The 15,414-nt window shown below is 39.0% G+C and overlaps 1 protein-coding gene across 5 annotated transcripts in view; it reads left to right on the top strand.

Annotated features, from left to right (window-relative positions):
• The window catches only part of LOC126236235 (prominin-like protein), a 572,733-nt gene that overhangs the window by 353,445 nt on the left and 203,874 nt on the right, over window positions 1-15,414 (top strand). For 4 of the 5 annotated variants that reach the window (XM_049945374.1, XM_049945376.1, XM_049945373.1 and 1 more), the window contains one exon: window positions 3,826-3,849. The exons of the other annotated variant lie outside the window; for it this stretch is intronic. In XM_049945374.1, the coding sequence (XP_049801331.1) occupies window positions 3,826-3,849 (24 nt within the window). The remainder of the gene's footprint in view (window positions 1-3,825; window positions 3,850-15,414) is intronic. 5 annotated transcript variants of the gene reach the window in all.

A 15,414-nucleotide genomic window follows, 5' to 3' on the forward strand; every position in this document is an offset into this window, starting at 1 on the left:
CTGTTAATGTTGAAAGCAGATCCTTCAAGGTCGAGTGCTGTGCGCCATGGTGGTTTCCTCGATTTCAAGCGTTGGTGTGTTCCTTGTACAATATCTTGATGGATGGGGAGCTGGGGGTTCTGCTGAATGTTTTTCCACGTCTTTAGGAGAGCTTCTGATCTTCTTAGGGCTGGAGGTGGGATATTGCTTAGAACCGGCAGCCACAGCGTGTTTGTGCTCCGAATACATCCTGTGATTAATCGCATTGCCTGATTGAGTTGCACGTCTATCTTCTTAGTGTGAACACTGTTGATCCAGGTTGGGCACCAATATTCAGCAACAGAATATGACAGAGCTAATGCTGTAGATCTCAGGACGTTAGTATTGGCTCCCCATGATGTACCAACAAGCTTCTGAAGAATATTATTTCTAGTTTTAACTTTAGCAGCCACATTTGATAAATGCTGCTTGAAATTGAAAGACAGAGTTCTATCTAGTGTTAATCCCAGGTACTTTGGTGTACTACAGTATGGCAACACTTGGTCTCTGAATACAACTTCTGGTTTGTAATTTGACTGTCTGTTACGTAGGTGGAATGCAGATATAACTGTTTTCTGAGGATTTAGGTGGAGGCACCATTTCTTGAAATATTTGTCTAAGGCTTCCAGATCAGTGGATAGAATAGTTTCAGCATCAGCAAAGTTGGAGCACTGAGTCACCAGACAAATATCATCAGCATATATGAATTTCCTTGAAGATGTTTCTGGTAAGTCGTGTGTATACAAATTGAAAAGGAGGGGAGCCAGAACAGACCCTTGAGGTAAGCCGTCATTTAGTTTAAACATTCTGCTCCTATCATTATCTGAGTAGATCTGAAAGTACCTATTGCTTAGCATATTGTTGAGTAAGGCCGTGAGTTTACGACATGGGATAACACTCACAAATTTTAAAAGGAGTCCTTCTCGCCAGACAGTGTCATAGGCAGCAGATAGATCCAAAAAGGCAGCCACACTTACTGATTTCTTCTCATACCCATTTTCAATGTGCGTAGTGAGAGATAGTACCTGATCGTTACAACTTCTCCCAGGTCTAAATCCTGCTTGCTCGATAGGAATATGATGGTTGATTGTTTCACAGATTCTGTTGTAGATCAGACGCTCAAGGAGTTTATAAGTGATACTCAAGAGTGCTATTGGACGATAGTTTTCCACTTTTGTGGGATCTTTATTTGGTTTCAGTATGGCTAATATTTTTGATTTCTTCATCAGATGTGGGATGTTTCCAGTTTGCAGGATGTTTGAAAGGAAGTTGGTCAACCATTTTACTGTAGCTGGTCCACAGTGAGCCAGGAATTCTGGGTATATTCCATCATATCCAGCTGCTTTTCCAAGTTTCTTACTTTTGATTGCAGCTTTAGTTTCCTCTTCTTGAAATGTAGTAGAGAATTCGGAAGACTGTAGGGCTGCTCTTTTCTTGGTGTTCAACTGTAGTTTGATATCCCTTTTGGCTTGCTTGTCCTTTATATTCTTTGTAACTGACACAAGGTGTTTAGCATAGTCATTCAAATTGATGGCATTTTTTGATCTTTTTGTTGTAGGGTTTGAAGAGTTTAATTTCCTGATGATAGACCAGGCTTTTCTGCTAGAATGGGTGTAATCTAGGGACCCCACAGTTTCATGCCAGATCTTTCTTCGATTATCATCCAGGGACTGGAGGAGGCTTGTTGCATTGTCAGAGTTAGAATGGTCTTCATATTCTTTTAGTAACTCCTCACTCTCGGAACTCCAACCAGGGATATACTCTTTACGGTACCCTCTAGGAATACATCGTCTGGCTGCACCTTTGATAACCCCAACAAATCTGCTGTAGTTGTTGTACGTTGGTTTGGTCCATCTGATATTGGAATCTGTTTGCTTTGCAAATTCAGTCCAGTTGGCTTTCTTGAAGTTCCACCTCGGTTTAGGATGTGATCGTACAACAGGTATAGACATCCCCACCTCCAATATAACAGGTCTGTGTTGACTATGTGGGAATTCCTTGAGCACAGTTCGTCGTACTTGATTTAGGGAATTATGAGACTGAGTTGTGAAGCACAGATCTGGGGTATAGCCTTGGGACCAGCGAGCTGAGTGGAAGGTAGGCAGATCTTTAGCATCGTAAATTAAATTCAGGTTTTCAGTTTCCATCCAGTCCTCAAGCGCTTCACCGTTGAGGTCATTCTCCATATATCCCCACAGGTGATGATGACTGTTGAAATCACCGAGGTATATAGTTGGGTGTTGCAGAGACGGTAGAACGGGATTAGGCCAGTTAGTCCCTGGGGGTTTGTACACGTTAACTATCGTTAGGTTTTCAATTTTAACAGCAGTTGTAAAAATGTCATTTTCAGAATTTTCTGACAGCGGCTGGTAGTTTGTTATGTGATTCTTGACGTAAGTTGCAAGGCCATAATTTTGATGGTAATTAGAGGCTATCAGTTTAAAGCCCGGTATTTTCCCCCTACTCTGCAGCTGTGATTCATCAGCTGTGTGCGTTTCTTGAAGTGCGATGATATCAACTGCATATTTCTGTGTGAGCCTGGAAAGATACTCACATTTTGCTCGACTTATCCCTTCGATATTCAGTTGACAGATGCGCAGAGATGGTCCAATTCTACGAGCTTGTGGGTCCTGGATAGGACCGCACGTGTCCTTCGTCATTCTTTGACCGAGAGGTCTTTTCAGACAGTTCGGTCTCATCTTATCGTTGTTGCTTTCTTAGCACCACCCAGGGGTCACGTGTAGGGTATTTAAAGGTTATACCTACGGACGTGAAGCAACGCAGACCCCCATCTACCAACTGACCTGCTTACACTGTGACGCATTCTATGTGGGAATGACCAGCAACAAACTGTCCATTCGCATAAATGGACACAGGCAGACAGTGTTTGTTGGTAATGAGGATCACCCTGTGGCTAAACATGCCTTGGTGCACGGCCAGCACATCTTGGCACAGTGTTACACCGTCCGCGTTATCTGGATACTTCCCACTAACACCAACCTATCCGAACTCCGGAGATGGGAACTTGCTCTTCAATATATCCTCTCTTCCCGTTATCCACCAGGCCTCAATCTCCGCTAATTTGAAGTTGCTGCCACTCATACCTCACCTGTCATTCAACAACATCTTTGTCTCTGCACTTCCGCCTCGACTGACATCTCTGCCCAAACTCTCTGTTTTTAAATATGTCTGCTTGTGTCTGTATATGTGTGGATGGATATGTGTGTGTGTGCAAGTGTATACCCGTCCTTTTTCCCCCTAAGGTAAGTCTTTCCGCTCCCGGGATTGGAATGACTCCTTACCCTCTCTCTTAAAACCCACATCCTTTCGTCTTTCCCTCTCCTTCCCTCTTTCCTGATGAGGCAACAGTTTGTTGCGAAAGCTTGAATTTGTGTGTATGTTTGTGTCTGTTGACCTTCCAGCACTTTCATTTGGTAAGTCACATCATCTTTGTTTTTAGATATATTTTTCCTACGTGGAATGTTTCCCTCTATATATATACATATATATATATATATATATATATATATACCCCTACCTCGCACCAAAAAAAAAAGGGGATGGAGGTGTTTGTGAAATCTGCCAAAAGTAAATGCTACATTTTCAGGTCCGTAATCATAATTGACTGAGTTATTGCAGATAATATTTTTATTATTTAAGAATTCTTCTATAAACCATAATAAAAGAGACATAAGTATTATTGCTTAACTTAAACTGTGTTGTAGTGCTTTAAGTTTAAATGATGTAGCAATATCTCTTTATGGTTTTCTTAATAATTTCTTTTCTTTTTTTTATTTCATGCTGAAGCTACTTGACAGATACTTTCCAAAGGTATAAAAATTGCAAATGTTTTTCTTAGAAGCTTCTTAAAGAAATTGCATGGGAGGTTATGATATTTAGTTAGCATGTGTGTAATTTTTGCATGATTTAACTTCGGCAACAGATATCAAAATTTAAATAGCATGTTACTGGTTAACTAACTGAGTTTTGTCTTTCACAAGCATTGTTTCTAGCCACAGAAAAGTATAGCATTTCAGAAATTCCTTAGTGCATTCAGCTTTTTGGTTTATTTTAAAAGTTTTTTTTTTTTTTTTTTTTTTTTTTTTGTGGTTCAGGGATAGCAGAGCGTTTCACTCTGTAATGCTTTTTTAGATTTTTTAGTAATCGTGTCCATTTATTCAATGTAGAAAACTTATTCCCTCTTTGAATTGCTTGTTTCAGGTATAATATGCTTAACTTTCCCCATTATTCAACATGGTCATTTCTGTGTGGATCGTCACTTACAATATTGTAAAATAAATCAAACATCCTTTTCTGTTTGTAATGAAATTAGTAAATTATGAATCTGTAAAACACTGCAATTCTCAGGTGCCCTGCTGTTGACTTTTGTTGATGTTACATAATATGAATGATAACCCCACTGAGAAAAGTTAAATATACAGGGTGTCCCAGGAGGAATGGTAAAATTCAGGGATATGGCAGATATGGCCATTTGTAGCAAAAGGTCTAGTAAATGTGGGCTTTAAAATGCATACGTTAAGAGCTATGACCACTTCTTCATCTCTGATACAATGAAGCAAATATATTTTACTGCAAGCTCTGTTCTGTCCATATTTTGGGAGAAGGTGGTACGGACCAAAACAAGAAAAACCTGTCCAGTTAACATGGGCTCTAAAACTGTACCTTAAGATGTGGGAGCACTTGTTGATCTTCTTCACTGTGAAACACATCTCTTCTACTGAACAAGTGCTCATAGCTCTTAAGGTATGCATTTTACAGCCCATGTTTATTGGACATTTTTTCCTTGTTTTGGTCCATATTACCACCTCTGAAAGTTTGTCAGTGGAGTTATGGTACACTTTGTATAATTTCTGCTATGAAATGTGAATTAGTAAGGAAAAGCAACACTAGAGCACCTGAGGATTCTAGAAAGCCAATGAATTGCAGACTCTTAATTAAAACTGGTAAATAAATAGTAACAGAAACAGCAAAGACTTTTTAATTTATTGTAATATGATATGCTTGTCTTCTGGCAGCTGATTCATTCATACTCACTACTTCATACATTAACTGCATTCTTGTTGATAAATGTGTGCATTTTTAATCTGTTTCTAATAGAGAATGTTTAATTGATTCCAAAATGGGACTGAATCAAGAACTTTAGTGGTAAAAATTTCATTCTTTCAACTGAAAAGTGAGTTCCAAAATTTTACCGAAAACACACACGCGTGCGCGCGCGCGCGCGCGCACACACACACACACACACACACACACACACACACACACACACACACACTGGCTGTGCCTGTCTACACACACACACACACACACACACACACACACACACTGGCTGTGCCTGTCTACAGCAATTATTGCTCAGTATTTTCCTTTGTCCTATCATGGGCTGTTATGTGGCTGGTAAATTTAATTTCATCTTAAGGAAGCATGAGAAGATTATTCACTCAAGGATATTGTTCACATTGTATGGGAAAATATACTTCTGCTCAGGCCTATCTTTTAACAAAACTTACTTTTCTCATAGTATTTGCAGCTATGCCACTCCACACGTTTTATACAATCTGGATTGACTTATCTTGGGTGGCTGTTAGCTGTTCCCCCTTTGCATTGTCCTCTTTTGCTTGATTGCATCCTTGGAACAAAGTCTCTGTCCTCCAACAGCCATCTTCCCCTTTTACAGCTCACTATCTGAGATATCTTTGAGAGGAAATTAATTAGATTTTATTTTTGTGCGCTATACTCAAAATCTTTCAGTGATAACTCTCCTTTATGTAAAGAGTGAACCTTGGACATTTCAGATGAAAACTGTCCAGTTTTTTTTAGATATTCTGATATAGATACAAATTTTCATAGAAGGAATGAGACCTTTAATAGATGGAGCTATGTGTGTACATTGCAGATCATGAGAGAGGAAGTCACATCAACTAAGTTTACAGAAAACTGTGGTTTCTGCTCCATTATGTTTATGAACTTCATCAAACTGTTTCTTTTTAGGGTTCCATATCTCAACCAGTAAAACCAGAATCCTTATGGGATCACTCCCTTGTATGCTTTTCTGTCCAACTATTAAAAACCATTTCTCTGAAGAATGAGTAGACATATCAAGTTGAAGTTTATGTCACATACCGAGTTCTGTGTCCCTTGGCAGTGTAAAAAATTGAAGTTTGTAAAGCAGTGCAATCAATTTATGTCACATATTTTAATACTTGCAAACTCACTCATTAAAATGTATTGGGTACTTCCTGTTGGTTTAGAACCATGAAATTTTTACGAAAAGAAAGGCTTCACAATAGAGCCAAAGGAAAAATCCAGAAACTGTAAATTTGAGGTTATATCACAGAGAAAATTTTTTTTTATTGTTTATTTTCTGACTCGTGGTTTGCATGGCTGTCTAGTAAGACTCCTTTTTCTCAGGAACAGGTACACATATCAGGCTGAAATTTGTGTCACATACTAAGTTCTATGGTCCCTTGGCAGTATAATAAGCATTAGCTTCTAAGTCAATGCCATCAAAAGGTATGACCCTTTGTCGCATATTTTGGTACTCACAAACTCACTCGTCAAAACCTGTAGAGTACTTCCCTATGATTTAAAATGACGAAATTTGGCAAGAAGTGAGGTTTTGCGGTAAAAGTAAAGGAAGAAATCCAAAGATTGTTAATTTGTAATTATATCACATAAAAAAATTTTCTTTTTCATTTGTTATCTGACATCATTACAGCGCCTTCACTTGTGTTCCACATAGTATAATTAACATACATATTATGCACCCTAAGGCAGAAAAAGATGAAACACAATAAAAGAATTATCCGAATGGGATGGAAATCAGTAGGTTTGTTGTATGTGTATAGACAAACAAATGATTACGATTTCAGAAAAATTGAACGATTTATCCAAGAGAAAGAGCTTCACAAATTGAGAAAGTCTGTAATGTGTTGGTGCAACTCGGGCCCTTATGTGTGCAGTTACTTGGCATTAATTGATGGAGTTGTTGGATCTCCTCCTGAGGGATATTGTGCCAAATTCTGTGCAGGTGGAATGCTAGATTGTCAAAATCCTAAGCTGATTGGAGCGTCCTGCCCATAATGCTTCACATCTCTCAATTGCTGAGAGATCTGGTGACTTTGCTGGCCAAGTTAGGGTTTGGCACGCATGGAGACAAGCATTAGAGACTTTCATGTTATGCGAGCAGACATTATCTTGCTGAAATGTAATCCCAGGATGGCTTGCTATGAAGGACAATAAAATGGGGTGTAGAATATCATTGATGTACCACTGTGTTGTAAGGAAGCCATGGATGAAACTCTTGCTGCTTTACTTGATCTTGACCTCATCCTCACCCATGGTGAGCTCCACACTTCTGTTCACATTAAACGTACTAACGAACAACAGTACTCACATTTTGTCAGTTGCCATCCTTTCCATGTCAAATAATCCCCTCCATACAGCTCTGATATTCGAGGCAAATGGTTTGTTCAGATGCAGATTGTTTACAGCAGTACCCACCATTCTTACCTCAGCCTTCAATACTACTGAGCCCTCTAAAGAACATCGTAAGTATACACTTCTTGTATCTCAATATTATTCTTGTCTTAAATGTATCAGTCAGCTATTTTGACAAAGCTAAGACTTCCTAAATTTCTTACCTGAAATAAGGTCCATTATGTCCAACATTTTGCCTCCTCTCAATCTCCCCAATACTCATATCCTTGTCAGACTCTGTGCTTTTTCTGCACCCATTTTCCTACACTTTTGCTCCTACTCCTGTGACAGTCCCTGATGTGAGGCTTGCCAATGCACCCTCATACCACCACCACCACCACCACCACCACCACCACCACCACCACCACCAGACCTGTAACTGGCAAAACATATACTATCAAAGGGAGAGCCACCTGTGAAACACCGCCTTCAAATAAACACTTCGGCCTTTTACATTGGCATGACTACCATCAAGTTATCACTTGGGATGAATGGACATAGATAGAGGGTGTAGACTGGCAACACAGAATACCCTCTTGCCAAGCATGCTCTACAACAGTATAGTCATAACCTAGGTGCCTATTTCAACACTGGTGCCATTTAGGGGCTTTATCCAGACATCAATTTCTCAGAACTCTGATGGTGAGAAGTTGTCTTCCAACATGTTCTTGGTGCTCGCCACCCATCTGGGCTTAATTTACACGAACTTCTTCAGTCTCTAAATTTCTTATTAGAAACTGTTCCTTTCTTCACTCCTTTCTAATTTTCTATATCCTTTATTTTCTGACTGGTCTATTTTTCCCCGTCCCCATCTCTACCCTCACACAAAGCACATAGCTTTCTACTATTATTAATTCATGCACAGTTTCTTGGTCTTCCATAATACCCTATCTTCCACCTGTAAACTTAGTGAGGTGACACAGTGGTTAGCGCACTGGACTCACATTCTGAAGGATGACTGTTCAAACACATATCCGGCCATCCAGATTCAGATTTTCCGTGATTTCCCTAAATCGACTCAGGCAAATGCCAGGATGGTTCCTATGAAACAGCACAGCTGATTTACTTCCCCATTCTTCCCTAATCCAAGGGGACCGGTGACCTCACTGTTTGGTTCAGTCTCCCAAATCAACCAACCAATCGGTCAGTCGACCTTGTAAGCTCTTGGGTTTTCAAATCTCATCCAGTGCAGTCCCCAACAATCAGTCTTTGCTTCTCACCCCATCTGTTAAGTCTGCCCTGACATGGGGTTCTTTGCAGCCTTTCCAAAATCTCCTCATTTCCTTACCCTCACCAGTCATTTTTCCTTCATCCCTCTTCTTTCCCCTTCAACCCTTCTGCTGGAAGGGGGAACCACTGGCTCAGGTAACATGAAAATTTCAGTACCATTATATATGTTTTCTCCTGCTTGGTGAATAGATTTAATATCTGTCCAGTTACATGAGATAATGGTTTAGATTTCAAAGCACCTATAGGTCAGAGAGACCCTGTTTTAGGGATAACACTACTGTCTACTTTCAGAAAAGGAGTGTACTACCTGTCTTAAAACTTTCTTTAGGCAATAGCCATGGTTACCTAGTCATCACACTTCATCCTGATTGGAAAACAAAAGGGAACTTGACAGAATAAATGAAGATAGGAAAGTAGAATACCTAAACATTAAGAGATTGTGAAGAGACTAACTGCCCAGATAGGAACAATTATCAATAAATATTATACATGGAACAAGTACCCAGATAATTGACCACCATAAACTGATATGTAAATACGCCAAGTAGGTTTTTAGTGGTAGTGAACACTTAAAAACTTGATATGTAATGCCGGACTGAGACTCGAACATGGTCCAGCACACAATTTTAATCTGTTAGGGAGTTTCATATCAGTGCACACTCCACTGCAGAGTGAAATTTTCATCTGGAAACATCTCCCAGGCTGTGGCTAAGCCATGTGTCTGCAATATCATTTCTTCCAGGAGTGCTAGTGTTGCAAGTTTTGCAGGAGAGCTTCTGTTTCACACACATACACACACACACACACACACACACACACACACACACACACACACACCACTGCAGAGTGAAAAGTAAAACAGGAGCAACCTGTCAGATGGGTACTAACTCGCACAGCACATAGTTGAAGCTCATGATACTATTAAATAAATAAAAATATGATATGTTCTCATACTGGAAACCTCAAACTACTTCCTGTCAAAATTAGGTTAATCAGGTTATGGTTAGGAGAGTTTGTGAAATTTATCTGTTAATAGATCGATAAAAGTAACTCACTTTATGAGGCACATTCCAGATTAAAACCTCTGGGTGCCCCCCCCCCTCCCCCCCCCACCCTCCTGCCCTCTCCGTTTCACAAACTAATCACATGAAAACTGAACCACAATGTAATCTTGCTGCTGCAGCTGCACAACATTTTTCACAATGTTGATGCCATGATTTTGTACTGCTGTGAATGCTTCTTTAGGAATCTGGTTTGAACACTGAAAAACTGCTGATGATGGAATAGCAGCATAGCTAGTGAATTTGCAACTATTTCATAGCTAGAAACAGCCAAAAATCACTAGGAGCCAGGTCAGGTGAGCAGGGAGCATGAGAAATTACTTCAAAGTTGTTTTCATGAGGAAACACCAGTGTTGCATTCCCCCATGCACTGGTGTGTTGTCTTAGGAAAAGAGCACATGTGCAGCTTTTTTTTTTTTTTTTTTTTTTTTTTTTTTTTTTTTTTTTTTTAAACCATTTTTCACAAAATGTTGAAAGGAGCTTGTTCTTCAAGATATCTAGGTAGGATGTAACTGTCACCACAGTGCGCACAGTTAGTGCGGATTGTGTCATCACTGTCCCAGAAAACGTCCATCTTTTTTCAGGACTGGCACTTCAAATTTTTGTGGTGGCTGTTGAGGGTGTGTGCTTCAGTTGAGCTGACTGGTACTTTGTTTCAGTATTGAAGAACTTCATACATGTCTTATCTATTGTCACATTGCTGTCATCATGCATCAGTATTGCTTTGCAACAAGCCACTCACACAGCCTTGTGGTCATTCTTGAGCATTTGTGGCATCCCCTAGAGTATACTTTCACATTTTGAGGTCTTTATGCAGGATTGGTGTGCACAGATGCCGTGGAAATGCCAACTTTTGAGGCAGTGCATTCCAAATTCATTTGGTGATCCTCCAAAACTACTTCCTCCACTCTCTTGATCATGTGGTGTGAGGCCAAGATTGTGTTGGTTTATTGTCACACATCATTCTGCCTTCTTAGACCTGTCACACTCGTGACATCTTTTTCTTTCCTCGAATTATCCATTCATTGGATTTGGGCATCTGCTGGTTGCAAAGGGGTGTCTGCCCTCTGAAATTGCATCTTACTTTTAGTGTCTTCCTTTTTGTATTCTTAAGCTGGTTCTTCAAAATATTTGGTAACTTGTTAAGAATCCTACCACGATATCATGCTGCCCTTGGGTGCACTGCCATAAATTCTAATTTCAGTGCTTTAAAACTGAGTACCTTGTGATGTACAACTTGGATCATGATGTTGTTTTCACCAAACTTAATCTAATAAAATTCCACATCCACATACATCTACATATGATTCCACCTGATTATTTCTCTTCCTCCTTACATAAATTTTCTTGTAGTGCATGTACGGTGGAATTATCTACCATTGCCACCTCGCTCCCATTGTTTTTAAAAATTCTGCGAGTTTTTAATAACATTGTGATTGACTCCTCTTTTTTTTATTTATTTATTTTTATTTTATTTCTCTACCACGTAGATATATTTCACTTTCACCTATTTTCTCTTACCCCACGTATCTGACTATACTATAGCCTTTGATTTTGGGGTTTTCACTTCCTTTATCAGGCCTACCAATTTCTTAGAAGTCACCCCAATACTTATCATTACGGTGCTTAAGAAAACATATATTCATATTTAATAACAACAATTTCCTTGCCTTGCCATATAGTACATATGTAATCTAAATACATAAAATTACCCTGAGACCATCTCTTTATGCAATGTATGTACTGATTTCATAGTTTCTGTGTTGCGCTACCTAACACTTTGGATCTGACTTCACAACACAATTTCACCCACTAATGTTGGTATGGAAGCCAAAAAGACATATGGGGGAGCTACTCTGATTCTTCACTTTGAGGTCTAGTCCTAGGCACGGGACCTAGGAGGGTGCTGCTGCATGCTACATACAAGGTGACATCACCTCCTTTCTCTTGAATGATGCCATCTTCTCACATCCTTACCAGGAGTTCTCTTACTCAACTGTGGGCTAGGTTCACAAAGTTCAGGATATTGGTCTTGCAGTGGTGTCTGAAGACCATCAAATGCGTTACTGTGTAACAAAGTTGTTTTCAGCACACACTCAGGCTACTTTGTTACATTCCTTTCTCCAAATAGTTTCAGAATAACTTTACTCATGATTGGGTAATCTGTTGAAACTTACCATTATCTCTCCTTTGTGTGGGACCACAGTAATTTTGAACCTTTTGAAAGAAATTTCCATCATTTGACTGTAGAAGTGTATCAATTAATTTTGCACAATTGTGAGTTTGGCCTTATGCATTCTTATGTAGAATTGGAAATCTCAAGGAACTCTGATGTGGCAAAATGAGATATCATTGTTGAAATAACATTTGTTTGTTCTTATAAACCATTTGTTGTATCAAAGGATATGACAACATATAAAAAGCACCTAATATGGCTGAAATGATGCACAGCAAATAAACATCAACAAAGTGTGATTGGTATTTCAGCTGCATTCCGTACATGATAATGCAGGTCACAGCAATGGATTGCCTGTCAAATACACATCACAGTTCATTAAAATGTTTATTTGCTTGGCACAATTTCAGTCATGTTATGTCTTTTTGCTATGTTCTCATATCTTTCGATATGACAACTGGTTTATAAGACCAGATGAATTTTATTTCAACAATGGCATGTCATTTTAGGCAGGTTAGGCATTTTTTGAGGTTTCAAATTGCATGAATACAAATCTACACTCAAATGCCGGAAATTTCTTTCAAAGAAAAAACTTATCCTTACTATTCATCATGGTTTACTCCAACCAAAGACTACCACTCTTGACTCTGTAGACTTTTCTGTCTATTATTGTACTTTCCTATTTTTTGTAAACTGAATATTACACTTTCTTGATTGCATTCACTACACTTATTTAATCACTAGATCTTTATTTATGTACATCTCTTGCCCTACCTTTTCTGATATTCATGGCTACTTGGTCTTTATTTCATCTTGACAAATGTAGATCTATGCACATTCAAAAATTTAACCCTATTCTAGTGCTGGATGTGTATCAGTCCATAATTTATCAAAATTATGACATTTTCTCCAAATCCCGTGATTGGAAAAGTCAACTTTGCCTTCTCATAATCTTTCTTCTGCCTCTTCTTTGACATCAACTCCTTAGCTAACTTCCTGATCTTGCCTTGTGTGAGAATCCAGCCTACTGGAAAACCCAGTTCTTCATCAGTAGTATTTGTTTGTTTTCTCCTGAAGATGAGTTCACACAGTGCAAACCCTGTAACTTCATGACATAGCTTATTGCTATCTTCTTCAAACGACAGAATAAAATGCACCCTTGTGGTATTATGCCAATGATAAAGTTCCACACAACTGATGTAATTCTTTCATCACCCCCGTCACTGGGGCTACCCTATGGGAAGTATGGTGAAGTACTTATGAGCCAAATCATGTTTCTCACCAACATCTCTTCAAACTTATTAGCCAGAAGCTGTTGACCATTGTCTGACAGCACCACACTCAGCTTTCCCACTTACACCAAATAATATTCCTTCAGTTTGTAAATTAACACTTTTGCCTTTGTCTGTCGTATGGGATAGAATTTCACGTGTTTCGAGAACATATCTAAAACTACAAAAATGTAAGTGCAACTCGCTCTAGAAACAAGCAATTGACCAAAAAGATCCACAGCAATTAATTGCTTCCACTTGAATCCTCTTACGAAGGACCTGAATTGGTATCAAAGCTCTGTGTACTTTTTGACACTGATCAAATGCAGTGATCCATTTGTGCACTTGCCTCCACGTGTTTTAGAAAATCACTCTCTTGTAACTTGGCTATGAACTTCCACTTCTGAAAACCAAACGCTGTGACCAACGCCTTCTGCTTGGCCACACAGTAATTGTGCTCTGTCTCTGTCAATGTTTGACTTATAAAGAGTATTGTATGTTGTTAAGCCTTGCCCCCCTTGTGTTCTGTTTGGGAGTGCTCGAACCCAGTACTGTACATACATGCACTTGATGATGTAGATAAGGCTTCATAAGGTCTGTATAGTGTAAAATTTTGGTTTAAGCATTTGTGACTTGAGCTCTTGGAATGCTGCTTCACAGACCTCTGTCCAGGCCCATAATGTGTTCTGTCAGGGTTGTTAGTTCGTAACTATGTTGTTAAAAGACTGTGTGGAGACAAATCATTTGTAAAAGCTAAGAAGACTGAACATAACTCTGTCACTTGTGGTTTTTTGGACTAGAAAATTTCTGAGTTGCTCCAAGTATTTTGTCTTCAGTTGTTAGGTCTTCCACATTAATGACATCCCCTAAGAACTTTATCTCAATTTAACCAGTCTGGTTTTGCTCAGTTTTTTTCATTCTTCCTTCCTACATAGCAACCAGTACTCATTCCAACAAGTTACAGTGCTCTTCCAATGTGGGCGTAGCAATACGTCATCAACATAAACTGTCAGTTGTTCCAGTAACTCTGGAACTACGATTTTATGCATTGGGTGCCCAAATTCCCAGACAGCAATGGTAAGAGCAAACGTCACCACACAGAACTGGTAACTCGAACCCACTTTAAGGAAAGCTGTGTACTGAGAGGGGACTCCACTGCTAACTTAAAGTCCGATAGTTGCATGTTACACCCATAGATGACAAAAATTTTACTCCATGGGACCTCTTCAGCAATTTATCGATAGACAAAATGCTGTCTGTTTCTCCTTCCACTACATTATCTAGTTTCCAAGCATCTAACACTGGACACACACTCCCAACCTTTTCTGGCACCACACACAATGTGTTTATGTCTTCACTACTGACAAGTTCAGTAACATCCCAATTTATTACCTGATTTATTTTGATTTGCACTGCTTCTGTCTGTGAAAAAGGCACAGCACATGTCTTCGCTGCAAACTTTTCAAGAGGCTTATTTTTTAAATGAATTCAGATTCCTTCGGAAAACTAAGATTCCTTGGTAATATCTCTTTCTGTGTGTCTTTCTGGGTGTATAATAACATGTTTGTATTGTCCACTTTCTCTCGTATCTCATCCCTAACCTCCTCCTGCTAATTCTCCAGCCGTGGGTGATTCAGATATGTGCTGTCAGCTCTTTCTGGACAGTTTCACGGATCTCACAGTTATTACATTAGAATTAATTTCTTCTCTATTTGCATGTTGGAACTCGTGATTTTTCCAATGAATACCTTTCTGTTGCTCTGGGACATCAGAGGACGTTATTTTTCCTTCTGAAACATTGGGATTCAGATTTTTTGCATTCTCCAGTCACACATACATATTCATATACCTTCTTGTGGCAGCAATTTTGTGTCAATATTCGTGAACTTGTATAGGAACATTGCTCTAAAATATACAGCAGTCAGAAAATTTATCAATAAGTTTATTCTGCTCTTACAATGTTGAACACAATTTTTGCATTTTCCACATTATTTACATTAAATGTCAGTTGAAAATCAACTCTGAAGAAAGGTTTTTAAGAGTTTTTATAGGAATGTAGTTCTATCCATACAGCTATCCTGCTTATCAAATAGAAATGCACCACAGATTTGGACGGAAAAAATGAGGAAGTCACTCTTGGTTAACTACCAGATTCTCT

This window comes from Schistocerca nitens, chromosome 2 (genome assembly GCF_023898315.1).
Source record: "Schistocerca nitens isolate TAMUIC-IGC-003100 chromosome 2, iqSchNite1.1, whole genome shotgun sequence".
NCBI classification, from domain to species: Eukaryota; Metazoa; Arthropoda; class Insecta; order Orthoptera; family Acrididae; genus Schistocerca; species Schistocerca nitens.